Here is a 15,782-nt window from a genome sequence, read left to right as displayed (position 1 = left end):
GAGTAAGTATCAGCTATTCAAGTGCTGTTGGTGCATGCTCAGGATCAGTAAATATTGATGGTACGGGTGGAGCAGGCCTTATAGACGACCATTTATTTCTTGACCCGTCCTGGGAAGAATTCATCTCATTTAGTGGTCACAACGTACTTTCGGCAGCAAAAACTTCCTTGTTTACCAGATAATGGATGGCCTGATGGAGGTGACACTGATATCTTCAAACTTGAGGATGTTGCAGGTCCAAATAATTGGCCTGACCTCTTGCTGGAGGAAGTTGACTCACCAAAGTTAGACCTGGAGCTCTGCAATAGTGATATTTATGGAACCAAACCTGATTCAAAAATGTAGCAAGATGCCATATTTGCAATGCCAACTTGCTCTCTTCTATTGCTATCTAGTAGGTAATTATTTGATGTTGTTTCATGGAGATCTTGTTTATTAATTTTTCTTATTTATTTCAGGCAAAAATTTCTTTAGAAGAGCCTGCACTCTATAGCCTTTTATATAAATCTGACAAACTTTGGCAATTTCCTGCTGATTGCAACTCTGTATTTTGTTGGGTCCTTGTACTGCCATAATGCAAGCCTACTTTGCCAAGATGTGACTGATAGTGGAAAACTTAGAGTTAGATTTGGACTTTATTTCATATGTTAACTAATATTAAACAGGAAAATACTTTTGTGTTTGTCAAAGAAGAGTTCTAAACTTGGAACAACACTGAAGGGAGGAGCTAGCGGCTAGCGTGGTTATCTACCCGATGCCTCAGGAATCAAAATTATATTGTATGCAGGTTGTGCTCCTCTCTTCATCGAGAGGTTGTTTCTCATTGGGTTCATGCAAGGAAATGCTTGAAGCAATACCACAAAATAGGATGTTTCGTGAAAATGATGCAAGGTAATGTCCAATTTACTATTATATCTTTTATCACATATTGGATAACTGGTAGGATGCATCATCCTTTGCTAGTGCTGATCTTGAACATTCTTCAGTCCTTTTTACTTATTTAGGTGTATAATTAATGCACAAGTTATAATGTTTAATTTGTAGCATGTGGTACGCCCTAAGCAAAATCATGAAAGGAATTCATTCTATCTTTGCCAATCTGGTTGGAAACTTTACGAGTGTCGTGTTGGGTATAATTGTAGTAAAACAATTATTTCTATTTATTTGAAACAGCATACATGTCAAGTGTCAATCTATTTTCAAAGAGCTTTCTCTTTGTCAAATTATGTATCCTCTAGTAATGAAAAAAAATTGAACTGGCATGCTAAAACATTTGACTAATGATAGGAAATCCTTGTGTGGTAGAGTTTGTAATGTTATACAAATTTTTTATTATTAAGAAATATAGATAAACCATATTATTTTAAGATAATAAAAACCTCAAGTATGTGGTTATGTACAGTGTTATGAAAATTTCTACTAGCACTGGAATATATATGGCTGAGTTCAAAGATGTTTTGCATAACTGCATCAAACTAACAATTCCCCTCTTAAGCAAATTGCTTTTCATTTTTATTTTATTTTATTTTAGTTTTGAGTCTTCTTCAAATTTCTTAAAAGCTGGATTTCATATGGTGTGTCATGGAAAAACCATGCTAATGCATTATGCTAAATTTAAAGTTTGAGTCTTCGAACTGTTTGAGCTATACATCATGTTTTACAAGTTTTTGGTATTGTTGGTGAATGATTTTGAAAAGTGAGAGAAGGTTGAAAGTTGCATGGCTGTAGTTTATCTTGTTGGTGCCCAACTTTAATAGGGGAAGAAAGATTTCCATTGATTATTTACTGAAAAGATATTCATGTGATTTTATCTGATAGATTAAAGCTCCATGCGACTTCTTTCTTACGGTTTTCCCTTTGCACAGAGAAGGTATGATTGAATAAAGGACGGCACAGCACATGCCTCAAACCTCAGGCAAGCCATTTTATTTACTTCAGATTGATCTGTTAATAATTTTGACTCCATAATTCTTAATTTTTAACACATTCTTGTGTTTTCAGATTGCTTGTTTAGGCTTTAGAATTGATCCTTGAATATCCTGTTGAATATCCTACTGAAAAACTCCAATGAAGATTCACGTCTGTATGGAAACAAGGATGCAAATTATGTATTTTTGTTTTTATAATGCAATATAGAGCCAACCCATGCTTAAGCTTGGTTTGAGATTAATTTGCACATGTGAAATCTACCTGGAGCTTACCAGACTTGAGTAGCTCATGAATTTGTTATATTATAAGCAACCTCAACTAAAAAACACAAAATTCTTGCACTTGCATAAATTCTAATTGAAGTACAAAATTTTGATAGTTTCAATTCATTTTTAAAGATAGAAATTGTATATTCATCATGAATTGAATGATAGAGGACAATATAAAAAATTTGCTTACATGTAAAATTATAATGAAATTTGAAAACCAAATAACTATATCCATTGATGTAGTGAGTTAGTATTATGTTCCCATAGACTATAAATTAGTTTAGCTGTAGAGATTGGTTGAAAATGATCGACATTAGGCTATGGACCACATGCTTTGCAGAGATCCACTATATGTAACCTTGTGTTTCTTTGGAGGCACTATAAACACCAGTTTTTTTATAAAGATCAACTTGAACTTCTGTTTTTCATTCTATCAAGTGTATGAGAGTCTATTTGCTTTGCCCAATTAATTCTCAATGTTAATCCAATTTGTAGAGATCACTTCTCTAGATTTTATTATTTCACATGTCCCAATAAGTTTATTAGTTGTTGCCATAAAGGGTGTTAATTAAATTGTAATTAAGGTCATCTTTGATGGTCATCATTAACATCTCATAGTCAGCAGAATGTTGAGCCAAGTAATTGATTTTGGAGGCACTATAGGCCAATCCTCATTTATATATTCTTAGCTCAACATTAGATTTTAGCTTTTAGTCATAAACAAAAGTCAGGGTCCTTAGTCTTTGATGCATCTAATGACTATTATTATAAACATAAAAGTATTATCTGGTAAATCTCTTTACCAGTTATAATGACCATGAATAGAGATAAATGCTCTACTAATAAAAATTAGATTAATATCAATAGAAGCAACATTAGGTGAGTTCTTTTTAATCTGAATGAAAACTTACAGATTGATTACTATGACAAATGAACTTATTAAATTTGCCTTTTCCAAATGAACAACAATAATTTTAAATTTAACCAGAACATGAGAGATTAAAAACATATCAGTGATTGATGGAATTGACTTCACAAAATGAAATATAATAATTAGATTTTTATGAAAACAGAGCTAACTTTGACCAGGATCATTTAGGCCATTACTGTATATTAATGATAAGATCAGCTCCAACTAACCTCCACCACTTTGTTTGATTGAAGTACTAGCATTAAGAGCCACAAATCTTGAAGAAAAGCCTCGGGATAAGTTCTCTTCATCTTCATCCTTCCCTCCATCATCAAAGTTCTGAGCATAACTCAAAGGGTCATACTTAAAGCTCCCACGTTTAACTGGAACTCTACTATGTCTTCTTCTCACATGCCTTCTTAGTTTCCTCCATGGAAACACATGCTTGAGCTTTCCCCAACATGACAGCAAACCATGTTGCTCTTGTTGTAGTTGATGATGAAGATGATGTTCATCATCATCATCTTCTTCTTCATAGAAAGGTGGAAATCTTTCCATGGTGAGAAGAAGAAATGGCCTTAGAGAGACTTACAAAAGCTAAGAACTCTGTTTTGGTGTTTTTAAGATGAAGGGAAAGAGAATAGAAAAGAACATGATTGGAGTGAGAGAAGTAAGACAAGATAGTATTTGGTGTAGGACAGACATGAGAATGACACCATTGAAGATGCTTGGAAGAATGAAATGATGGATGATAATGAATAAGGGACCATATTTATATTTAGTCTATGTTTTTATATTCCAGTTTTTGAAGAGAATATTATCTTTTGTGCTTTTTTGGTGGACCATGAGTCACATATGTAATGTTTGTATGTATGCTTTTTATATATATATATATATATATATGGAACTCATTCATGTGGTTTATTATTAGCAACATCCTATCCTGTGTATGTGTGGTGTTACTGATCTTGCTGCAGATGCCCTGGCGTGAAAGAAACAAAAACTAGAGAAATTGACCTTGATTTTCAAACAAGAGTCACACATATTTGACTAGCTTCTAACTCTTATCTTTTTATTTTATGGAGTTACTATATACAGATGATTTTTTTATGACAATTGTTTTCATAGGAATTTCGATTGTGTTTTTTCATCTATTTTGGTGTGTTTTGACTCTTAAATACTTTTATTAGTTTAGACTATTTTGTGTGTTATTTTCTATTTTATGATTTTTTTTTCTTATTTTTATAATTTGTTTTAATGAATTCTAATGTCTATTTATTTTATTTTATTTTTAATGTATTTTTGATGAATGCGACAAATGTGTATATAATTAAGGGTGTCCGCACAAGTGGTAATAATGGTACACCCCAGATTTTTATATGGCCGACGTGAGTTTGGGCTGCTAATCCACATCGATTGTTAAGGACCCGTTGCTATCACTGTGTTGCATTTAACATAAACCTCGGCAATGGAGGTCTTGCAAATCAAATTTTTGGCAGCGGGCTAATTGCTCTAGACCAAAGGCGGTTTGGCCTCTATTTATTTTATTAGTGTGTGTGTATATATATATATGTATATGTGGCGGTGTAGAGTTTTGATTAAAAAGACTTGGTTAGCTCAAGTTCACCTGTCAAATCATCAATTTACTGGCTATTGGTGAAAAGAATATTATCATTGATTTCTTGATGGGGAAGAGCATTGTATGGATATATATATGACGTTTATATTTAATTTTTTAAAATTTGTCAAAACTTTTAAAATTCATGTAATTACTGAAAGGCTGTCTATATTTCTCTAAAATGAAAATAATAATAATAATAATAATAATAATAATAATAATATTTGCAATTGCTGGATTCAGTTGATTTTTTTCAATCAAAAATATATTATATAAACCACAACTGTAGTTAGCCTTGGGTTTGCGGCTTAAATCATGAATTACTTCACGAAAAAAAACCTTATAATCTTAAATTTTTTTATTTAAATCTATAAATGCAACAAGAATATAAATAAATATATTTACAAATCAAAATAAGAAAATCATGGAAAAAAATGTAAGCATATAACACATTTATATTCTTAAAAAAAAAAATTAAACTTGTTTTATTCATTATATCCAGGGACGGAACCAAAAGGGGGCTAGCAGGGATTTCAACCCCCTTTCAGCATCGGCGCATAGAACTAGCCCCCCTCGACCCGGCCAGCAGCCCCTTCTCCGCAGCTCCGTTCCTCGGCTCGAGTGTCGAGTGATTTGATATTTTGATTCCTCCTCCTCAAGCTCTCATCTCTTGGGACTTGGGAGTTTGGCCAACTATGAAGTTATGAACGGATGCCAGTCATGAAGTCTTGAGGTTGAAGTTGCTGGCCTGATAGGACTTGTGGGAGGAGAAAAGCAATTTGACTTATTGACTCAAAAGATTGGGCAGTTGGCCTTATTGACTCCAATCAACTTATTGACTCAAAGCTATAGGTTGTGACTTGTGACTAGTGGGTTGTGGCTTATGGGCCAGCCCAGTAGCCTGTGTTCTTTGGGTTTGGGCCAAGTTACATGTAATCATGCAAACATATTTACATATTTGAACTTTGAACAGTTACTTGGTAAGTTGGTTGGAGACTTGAAGTCTTGGAGTGACTAGTGAGTATATTAGATTATTTATTGGTATTTTTTTTTAATTATTGGATCATGCGATCATGTATTACTTCTTATTGAGAATGAGAATGAATGTATAAAATTTGTGGGTGAAATAAATAGAACATGAATGATCAACTTCATTTTTATAAATATGCCTACAATGTGTTTGATTAAATGCTTTAATGAGTTAAAATGTTGAAAATATCAAATATCAAATATTAATATGTATCATTATGTATAAATGTATAAGTGTATAACTAAATAATGTTTAGTGTTAAATCTATATAGCAAAATGCATAACAAAATAGGTTTCAATAAGACTAGCTATACCAAAGGTTTCATATTCATACTTCATAGAATCATAAATATTCATTGACACATAATAAATTGGATTCAATATGACTATACGTCTATACCAAAGGATACAATGACATAACAAAATTGGTTTCATAAGACAAATTCAATCATTTAGATGCATGAATGTTATCACTACCATGTTCAAGCAATTTTGTGTGTTTGATTCTTCTAATGATCTTGGTAGTTTGTAGTGTAAATGTGTAATGTTAGCACCTTTAATATTTTGCTTGTTATTTTTTATAGTCTATAATTAAAGATTTTTTTTTTACTTATTTATTTATAGATCATGGACAAATTTTTGATCAAACGACCAAGGAGTGAAGAGTCATCAAATACTCTTAAAGTACCATTGGACTCTAAATCAAGTGAGAAGAACATTAATACAAATTTTAATGACAACGACATTGTTAGTGATCCCGGATTACGAAAACCAATTGAAGACTTTGATATTGGGAGAGTGCAATTTCAAGGATTCCAAAGTCAAAGACAATGTGTGTCACACCAGTTGGTTGCATATTCACATGAGATGGAAGTTGCATATCGTATTCGTTTGACGGCGATTTTAGATGTGACTCGTTTTCTATTGAAGCAAGGTTTACCTTTCCTTGAAAATGATGAGTCTTCAAACTCACTAAACAAAGGCAATTTTCTTGAGTTGCTTGATTGGTATAGCCTACGAAATGAAGAGGTTTGGAAGATAGTCAATCAAAATGCCCTTGGAAACAATCAATTGACTTCCCCAAAAATTCAAAAGGAGTTGGCAAATGCTTGTGCAACGGAGATTACATGTGTTATTGTTGATAATATTGGGGATAATTATTTTTCTCTTATGATTGATGAAGCCCGAGATGCTTCAGTAAAGCAACAAATGGGAGTTGTTTTGCGATATGTAAATAAAAATGGACATGTGATAGAGCGATTCATTGCATTGGTTCATGTGCCTGATACCTCTGCAATTTCTTTAAAGAATGTTATTGATTGTTTATTTGCTAAACACAAGTTGTCTCTTTCGAGGTTAAGAGGGCAAGGATATGATGTGGCTTCAAATATGCGAGGTGAATTCAATGGTTTGAAAGCACTTATTTTAGAAGAAAATCCATATGCAAGATATGTACATTGTTTTGTTCACCAACTACAATTAGTGGTTGTTGCCGTTGCTAAAGAGAATCGAATTATGAGTGATTTTTTCCACTATGTTAATATGATTGTTAATACCACCGGAGCATCATGCAAAAGGAGAGATCAACTTCGGCAACATCATCATGATAGATTGGTTGAGCAATTGGAGAAAGTAGAGATAGTCAGTGGTAAAGGAAAAATTCAAGAATCCAGTTTAGCACGACTAGGGGATACTCGTTGGGGATCGTATTACACTACAATTCTTTGGCTAATTTCTATGTGGACCTCAATTTTAGAGGTACTCCAAAATGTGCATGATGATGGAGCTTCTAGTAATAATAGAGGTATAGTGGGAAGTTTGATTGACAAAATGGAGAATTACCAGTTTGTATTTGTGATGTACTTGATGAGGCGTTTATTGGGGATGACAAATGAGTTGTCACTTGCCTTATATCAAAAGAACCAAAATATTGTTCAAGCCATGCGATTGATTGAAGTGGTGAAAGCTCGTCTTCAACATTTTAGGGAGGCAGGATGAGAGGAGTTTTTGGGAGAAGTTACCTCTTTTTGTAAGGGGAACTCAATTGATGTGCCTAATATGGAGGATAATATGCCAATTCGTGGTCGTTCTAGGCGGGAAAGACAATTCATTACTCATTTTCACCATTATCGTGTAGAGATTTTTTGTGAGGTAATTATTTTTTGTATTTATTATAGTTTTATAAATCTCATTAATTTATTCTTTTTATTAATATTTTCTCTCTATTTTATCATTATTTCAATGTTAGGTTATTGATTTGATTTCTCAAGAAATGCTCAACCGCTTTCCTGAAGCTAGCACGGAGTTACTTCTTTTGGTATCATGCCTTGATCCTAGAGACTCATTTTCTAAATTCAACATCCATAAGCTACTTTGTCTTGCAAAGATGTATCCTGAAGACTTCTCGGTGACTGAACATATAATGCTTGAGGATCAACTTGCTACTTTCATTTATGATGTGCGACATGATGATGATTTTGCAAATGTCGGGGACTTGGGAGATTTTGCTATGAAGATGGTTGATACTGGAAAATGTACTATTTTTCCACTTGTTTATCGCCTTATTGAGTTGGCATTGATTTTGCCAGTTGCGACAGCTACTGTTGAGAGGGCATTTTCGGTGATGAATATTGTGAAAACTGACTTGCGCAACAAAATGGGAGACGAGTGGATGAACGATAGCATGATTGTCTATATTGAGAAAGAGGTTTTTGCCACTATTGACAATGAGGCGATTCTACAATGTTTTCAAAAAATGCAAACTTGTCGTATTCAGTTACCTTCTTTGAGTAGCATGCGTCGCACAGATAGCAGTTCTAGCTCAAGCGTGGATAGATAAACGCTTTATGTTTTTTGTGATTGTTTTAATTAAATGTCACAATATCACACTATTTTGTATCGAATACAATTGTTATGTTGACTGAAATATTTTTTTGACATTTTGCCCTCAGCCCTCCCCCATCAATAAGTCCTGGTTCTGTCCCTAATTATATCTAAACAAAATTTAACATTAGCAAAGATGGCAAGAAATTAAAGAAAATTTATTATTATAAAAAATTATTATTTATATAATTGATAATATATTTTTCTGTGCGCATATGGTAGTGCATGCAAATAATTTTTTATCTTATTTTATATTTAAATTTACAAGCAATATATCTCAACCGTAAAAGAAAGTTAATCCATGGGAAAAAAATTTATCGTTGATATATGCAAACAAATGGAATCTAAAAGTTGTGCATTGAGTTTGATTTGATTGAGAAGTACAAAGGTAACAGATTAAATTTACAATTGCATAAAGTGAAAATTTCCAAATAATTATGATTCTCATTATACCATATTAACCCAAATCCCACCGATGACCATTTGATCTATTCATATTAAATCTTTTTAGATTGAGTTTTTACCTAATATATTTGTATCTCTCTGAATACTACATAGGGCAAAAGCTATAAATTAGGGTTTTGCGTAATTTATTCGTGTCTTACTAATTAAATAAGTTCAAGTCTCAGCTTGTATAGGTCGAAGGTTACAAATTGAGTTTTTGCATAATGTATTCATATCCCGCTAAATAAATGGATTTGTTAAGGTTACAAATTGAGTTTTTGCGTAATGTATTCATATCCCCTTAAATACATAGGTTCGAGTCTCAACTTGTATAAGGTAAAAGTTACCAATTAGGTTGTCACGTAATGTATTTCTATTCCATTAAATAGATGAGTTCGAGTCTCAACTTGCATAGGGTGAAAGCACTGTGGTAGAGCTTACGTTCGTACTTCATAGTGTCCGCGATGAAACATAATTCATTTTTATTTATTAAATAAAATAAATAAATAAATAAATAAAACAATTTCTAGGGGTATAAAGGTAAATTTTCTTTTAAAAAGCAAATTAGGCTGCGTGTGGAGTTGAAACATGGAGAGAGCTGCGCGCGCGTACCGCGCTGTGCTGAGGCTGGTGCGGCGGCTGCCGGCGGAGACGAGGCCATACTACTCCAAGTACGCGAGAGAGAACTTCGTCAACTACCGAGAAGTCGATGACTCCACCTCCCTTGATGAACTCTTCCGCCGCGCCTACACACACACCACCTGGGTCCTCAACAAGGTTACTCCTTTTCTTCTCTTCATCCTTTAGTTTGTGAAGACAACAATGGTCCTGATAAGCTCTTCTATTCTTCATACTCTTCTTCAGTATTCTATTGATGAGAAGGTTGCTCATAGGTTGAAGGAGATTTGCAACAGTTGATGTCCTCTTCTTCATGCCTTGCAGGTGTTTGTTGTTATGCCTAAAACAATAACTACATGCCTTGCTGGTGTTTGTTGTTATGCCTGAATGAATGATTTGTTGTTGCCTTCAAGGAGATTTTGAATTATTTATTTATTTATTTATTTGAATGATAGTTCAAATTATCTTTGAATAATAAAGAAAACAAATTAGCATGAACTTGTTTATTCATTTCAATATTTAGTAGGTTAATTGCTATGGGATTATTGGTTTATGCAAGAATAACACACTAGAACAAAAAAAATTTCTCATTTTGCTTCTAATCAAGAAGATAGGATTATACAATGAATAATAAAAAAAAATGGAATTATAAGTTGCAAATGGTATGTAAAGATGGCTAATTGATAATAGTGAGAAATTTGTTGGGAAAATTTCAAGGTTTCAAGTTTCTCAATGAAAGTTTTTGTCGTCTTCAAGACAACATGCCGAGCAACCTTGAAAAGCTTTATTACCTAAGGAGGATTCAGCTCTACTCTGAGTGATTGTGATTGTTATGCAGGTAACTTTTGCGTGCTTTGCAGTTCAGAATTATCGTCTTGTATGTTCCTAATTTCTCGAACAGGTGATGCATTACGTCGAGCTTCCAAAGAGAAAAGAGCTTTGAGAAACTCATATGATGCAAAGAAAATGGCTCCTTGTGACACATACATTGCCAGCCTTGGCGTCAATCCCCTACATAGACACATAGACAAAGATCAACGGTAAGAACATATACCTAATGCAATGTTGTCTGACAAACTCTTGGTGAAACCTAGTTTTTCTGAATAATGATATATCATGCTGATGAGGACAAATTTGCGCTTAATTTGCAATGAGCCATATTTTTCCCATACATTTGATATGCATAAACTATTGCAAATGAACATGGAACCAATTGCAACATCAAGTTTGAGGGTTGGCATATCAAAGAAAACATTGTGATGTGAAAGAAGATGCACCATGACAACACATTGTTTCGATTGAGAAAATGCGTTTGATAGTTTCCAAGAACAAAACAATGTGTCATGCTAGATGGACTTGATGCTTGGAATATTCAGAAATATTATGTTGATTGAAGATGAGATTCTCCAAAACATTAGCAAAGTGATGATACCTGTAGTATCTTATAATAAAGCTGATAACAAGCCTGACCTGTAAAGGCCTTGCATGCCTGATACCTGTAGTATCTTAGAATAATGCTGATAACAAGCCTTACCTGTAAAGACCTTGCATGCCTTCTTGCCTAGCAATTTCACATAGTGCGTGAAGAACCCCTTCGTATTGTGCTAGAGATCCTGGAGCCTGTTAAAGAATAAACATTGTAAGGAGAGCCTTCTAAGCATGCAAATGGAGTAGAGAGATAATGAAGCAGAAGGTAGTTTGATGCTAAAAAATAGATAAAACGAAAAGGTCTTGGTGTTATGAAAAATAAAGGAAACATCAAGAAGGTTTCATGTAATCAATTTCAAGAAACATATTTAAGTTTATGTGCTTTAATTTATGCTATTCTAGCAAATAGCACTGACCTGGGTCTGCAATCTAGTCTTCACTACATCAAAAGGGGTTGTAAATAAAGCAGCAGTAGATCCGGCGACGCCTCCACATACTAGCTGCAAAAATATGATTCTCTTAAATCCAGTCATTGAAGTGTACTTCTAATGTGTTTGAGATCAAGACGAGTCTTCATTTCATTACTGTGACGCATAAAAATGAGAACAAAGAAGAAATTTATGACTAGATGGATGAGAAATCGCAGCAATGGAGAAGGACACAAGTGTGACAAACATGTGTAGACATGATACAAAAGCCTGTGAACTAAGGGAACCGTTATTGCTAGAGCTTTGTTTTAAGTAAAGGTGACCAAGAATGGTTCATGTCACTGCTAGAGCAGCCTGACCTTATAACTGAAATAGAAAAAGAAACACAACTATTATGCCATTTAAGAGATAGAAATCCTCATACAGTTTGCCATGTGCTGAGATTAGAATCAGGCTCTCCAGATTTCAACATCCATTGCTTCATGCTTTCGTAGGTGTAAAACTGCATGTCAAACCAAATGATTTAGGTTGAATAATTTTGACTGATCAATGTAAACACAAATTGAAAAATAATAAATAATGTGTAGATAATAAAGTAGTGGCCATAACACGAAACAGAAACAATGAATGGAACCTTAATGATAGAGTGGGGGATGTTCCTGCAAAGAACTGCACCCCACCCAGCATATAGTGAAGAGAAACCACCCTTCTCAAGGCACCCAATGAGTGCATTCCTGTAATACATATTCTAATAAGCGTTTAATTGATAGGAAGAATGATAGATTAAGAAAGAGATCAATTATCTGTTAGAACAAGAGGTAAATTTTAGATCTATATCCACAAAATCCTATGCTTAGAACTGAGTAGCTGAAAACCCATGCATGTCGGATTTCAACGTGAGAAAATCCTGTCAAAGGTGAAGGTTCTACCGGAAAAGAAACCGTTAAGTAAACTTGTTCTTTTATTTATTTATTTTTCTCTCTCTTTTAATCTTCTTTCTGCAAAACATTTTAAACTAAAAAGACCAAAATCAGGTATCATATTTCATTCAAATGTCTTTATGGAAGTAACAGGCTGATTGCGTATGTTTTGCATGATGGCTTTACTTGCGTTGGTCAAGAAATTAATTTGCACGGTGGTTAATGATAGAGTTTTTTAGTAGCCACCCAGATCAATGCTAGGTTTGAATGCTGCATACAATTATCCTCAGATTAACTTAGAAGACAGGTGAAAATCCTTACCAGCAGTTCTGATATTGTAAACCGACTTGCATTTGCTGTTTAATCCGCTCGCTTGGAGTAAAAATAAAGGAAGTTGCTATGCTTGAACAAGCACCTGCAGTACAATGTGCAAAAGAGTGGTACTCCTGTGTATAGGGAATTCAAAAGTAAGATGGCGAATTAAGTACTATTTACATACTCAGACAATGAGGCATGAAGAGCAACAGAGAAGAATATCACCTTTGGTAAAAGGGGCAGCAAAGCACTCTTAACTGATTCATATGTGAATGTATATACAGCAGAAATTGGAGCCGAGGAAGCTATATTGCTTGCAATTCCTCGGTAAAGGCCCATTACACCTGCAAAACCTCAATTCAGATGCAAATCCACCAGATATCCAAATAGAACACATGAAGCATAATCCTGCAAACTCTATTGTTCCCATTTTCAAGGTTACTCTAAATCAAATGGTCACTTGAATTATGCACAATCAGTGATAACAGGACATTAAAAAGTTACCCTTTTCAGATATGATTGTTCTAACTATCTCATGACAGGACTTCTCCGCCGCTCCATTAGATTGAATAATAGTCTTCACTGTGTCAACAGGATGTAGGCATAGGCTCACCAATGTTCCAGCCAGAGCTCCAGCAAGAGCATTCTTATTTTTGTCAAAGGCATGCTGGAGTTTGTCTTGAATGAGTAACAAATTACTCGAGTATTTCTGCATAATGTCCACCTTATCAAACAACTTTTTACTGCTTCCATCAAGATTTTGATCTTTAGTGGAAAAATATTCCGATGAAGAGTCTGCAACTGCAAAACAGGAGTTTGTTACTTCTTGGGATTCTCCAACTGTGCCAATAGCTGCAGCCAAGCATTCACCGATGTGATCCAAATTAATGCCAGAACTGGGACTGCTTAAAATAACTATTGCTTCTTTCAAGCTACCAACTTCTGCAAATGAATCACTAGATCTATGAGATTCTGGTACATTTTCAGCTTCATTTATAGCTATTTCACCTGAAGAAAGCTCAGATTTAACTTCTATATTAGTCTCTGCAATTGCAGGGTCTGGAACCCCAGCTATGTGGATCTCTTTTCCTAAGCTGGAGCCTTCAGCAGTGATGCTGATGCATCCAAACTCGCTGTGTTTTACCGGACAATTCAAATTGGGAATAGGTTTCCAAGTTATACCTCCATGTGCTTCTGTCTTATCATCAGCCACCTCTGTGCTCGGCACCTTATCAATTGCAGAAGGTGCTGCATATAAAGCTGAATCATTGATATGGGCAACATTTGAGAGGAGTGGATTGTTAATAGTGCAAGAAGCAAACAACATCATTCTCTTTAATGTCTTCAGATGCTCGAAATCTGATTTTGCTGCGTGGCTCGAACGGTTATTGGACTTCAGATCATGGTATTCACATTTAGTGTTAACAAGTGATGTTGCTTTGTTGCCTCTCTGACTTTCAGAAGAAAAGATGAGATTCTCTTTTACAAAGTTGTCATTGTATTTCAAGCCTTCCCTGCTCTGGAAAACTGCTGGCTGTCCAACACAATCCCATAAATTCCCAAGTATAGATACAAACTTGGTAGTACTTATAATATCCCCGGAAGATCTGATTTCAGACTTCCGATTGGATTCTGTCCGCGACTCATCATTTTGCTTCAGACAAATATCATTAGACTCAAAGGAATTTGCATGAAATAGAGTCCGCGGGTATTTAATTGAGACTTTTCTTCCTTTGGCTGTTTGCTTGGTTGATGTCATCTTGAAAGCTTTTAAAGGTTAACTTTCCCAGAAAAATAAGTAAAGAGTTGTATCTGCACAAAGATAAAAATGATTGCTGCACTTCAATGAAACTAGTTTGTATGATGTTCAACTGTTTACAGAAAAGCAGGAGAGAATACAAATATAATTACTTATAAGTTTTTACTGATTCATGAGGCTGTGAAAAAAATATCAAACAAAAAAAAGAACTGTGTGTGCAAAGAACAATCTGAACATATAATTGAGTACTGTATAAATGAAGGAAAGAAAGGATATTTACACAGTATCATGTTCAAAATACTTCTAGATTTAAACAGATACAAACAACTACACTTTTTTACATCTAATGAAAATTATACTCAATTTCATTCTTATACAAACAAATATAAACTCCAAACATCACATTCATAATTATAAACAGCATTTCTGCAAAATGAACTCTTCCTACTATTTAAAGTGAAAATTCTATTCCTCAAATTATAAAAATTAAATCTTCTTAGCTCAAAAACCTCAATAAAAAAGCTCAGAATTGAAGAACTCACATCAAAATGCACCATCATAATTCAAACAGGCAAAACAACAAACACATGCTGTGCATTTCAACACACACAAAAAAATCAACAGTTCCAAATCACAAAGATCATCCATTTTTCATTCTCAAGATCAACAAATCAACAAAGAACTTGCAGGAATCAATATGAAAACCCATACCCATACCCATACCTGGCTCAGCAGAAAGGGAAATCCGAGGACTTTGATGAGTGATCAAGCTCACTGAGAAATCATCGTCTTGCTCCATGATTTATAGAGCACAAAGGAGAGATTTTGACGAGAAGGGACCATTGTGATTCTTGATTGGTGGCGCCATTGCTACTTCTCGGGTTCCGATTTGGAACATTGTTTTCATGGAAAAGAAGGAGCAAAGCGAATCTTTTTTCAATAATGTCGCAAATTGTTTACATTTCTATAAAGATTTCAAAAGTTGGTAAATCATTCCGGATTATATATTAATTACAGTGAATTTTTTTATGGATTTATTAACTCTGTCAAAATTTATAGGACGCCATAAAATTTTTGGCTCATAAATTTTTAGTCATTGAGATAAAAACAAACGAGATTCTCTCACTTTAAACCAAATGAATAATAGTATTTTTAACAGTAGGCACAGTAATAGTGATGCTGACCTTAAATATATCTATTTATTATTTACTAACAATCCATTGCACTAGAC

At 34.2% G+C, this 15,782-nt stretch overlaps 4 protein-coding genes and 1 long non-coding RNA gene across 9 annotated transcripts; 4 read left to right on the top strand and 1 right to left on the bottom strand.

Moving 5' to 3' along the window:
- Positions 1-164: 164 nt before the first annotated feature.
- Positions 165-2,170, top strand: LOC120270883. Its single transcript, XR_005539706.1, has 2 exons — positions 165-891; positions 1,866-2,170. It is a non-coding gene; the product is annotated as an uncharacterized LOC120270883 (long non-coding RNA).
- Positions 2,171-5,698: 3,528 nt separating this feature from the next.
- LOC120279251 (zinc finger MYM-type protein 1-like) lies at positions 5,699-8,679 on the top strand. The gene is made up of 3 exons (XM_039286131.1): positions 5,699-5,743; positions 6,381-7,907; positions 8,005-8,679. Exon 2 carries the CDS (start codon positions 6,384-6,386, stop codon positions 7,752-7,754), a length of 1,371 nt encoding a protein of 456 aa, XP_039142065.1. The 5' UTR covers positions 5,699-5,743; positions 6,381-6,383; the 3' UTR covers positions 7,755-7,907; positions 8,005-8,679.
- On the top strand, positions 7,815-8,595 carry LOC120274685. Its single transcript, XM_039281215.1, has 2 exons — positions 7,815-7,907; positions 8,005-8,595. Exons 1-2 carry the CDS (start codon positions 7,815-7,817, stop codon positions 8,593-8,595), a joined length of 684 nt encoding a protein of 227 aa, XP_039137149.1.
- A 985-nt stretch (positions 8,680-9,664) lies between the features above and the next one.
- Positions 9,665-10,704, top strand: LOC120278429 (LYR motif-containing protein At3g19508-like). Of its 3 annotated transcripts, XM_039285236.1 has the most exons (3): positions 9,665-9,860; positions 9,948-10,025; positions 10,603-10,704. In XM_039285236.1, the coding sequence occupies exons 1-2, from the start codon at positions 9,672-9,674 to the stop codon at positions 9,999-10,001; spliced, it is 243 nt and encodes an 80-aa protein (XP_039141170.1). In that variant the 5' UTR covers positions 9,665-9,671; the 3' UTR covers positions 10,002-10,025; positions 10,603-10,704. The 3 variants fall into 3 exon arrangements, with proteins under 3 accessions (XP_039141170.1, XP_039141159.1, XP_039141165.1); XM_039285225.1 differs by lacking the exon at positions 10,603-10,704 and having other exon boundaries at positions 9,977-10,188; XM_039285231.1 differs by lacking the exon at positions 10,603-10,704 and having other exon boundaries at positions 9,948-10,171.
- LOC120278412 lies at positions 10,304-15,527 on the bottom strand. Of its 3 annotated transcripts, XM_039285198.1 has the most exons (9): positions 15,275-15,525; positions 13,297-14,604; positions 13,018-13,136; positions 12,799-12,923; positions 12,192-12,291; positions 11,982-12,059; positions 11,546-11,629; positions 11,236-11,321; positions 10,304-10,712 (listed from the first exon to the last, which is right to left on the bottom strand). In XM_039285198.1, exons 2-9 carry the CDS (start codon positions 14,549-14,551, stop codon positions 10,532-10,534), a joined length of 2,028 nt encoding a protein of 675 aa, XP_039141132.1. In that variant the 5' UTR covers positions 14,552-14,604; positions 15,275-15,525; the 3' UTR covers positions 10,304-10,531. The 3 variants fall into 3 exon arrangements, with proteins under 3 accessions (XP_039141132.1, XP_039141140.1, XP_039141147.1); XM_039285206.1 differs by lacking the exon at positions 10,304-10,712 and having other exon boundaries at positions 11,546-11,625; positions 15,275-15,527; XM_039285213.1 differs by lacking the exons at positions 10,304-10,712; positions 11,236-11,321; positions 11,546-11,629 and adding an exon at positions 11,638-11,713 and having other exon boundaries at positions 15,275-15,527.
- Between the last annotated feature and the right edge of the window lie 255 nt (positions 15,528-15,782).

The sequence above is a fragment of the Dioscorea cayenensis genome, chromosome 2, assembly GCF_009730915.1.
Source record: "Dioscorea cayenensis subsp. rotundata cultivar TDr96_F1 chromosome 2, TDr96_F1_v2_PseudoChromosome.rev07_lg8_w22 25.fasta, whole genome shotgun sequence".
NCBI lineage: Eukaryota > Viridiplantae > Streptophyta > Magnoliopsida > Dioscoreales > Dioscoreaceae > Dioscorea > Dioscorea cayenensis.
The sequence above is the reverse complement of the archived record's forward strand: the minus strand, read 5'-3'. Positions and strand labels throughout refer to the sequence as shown.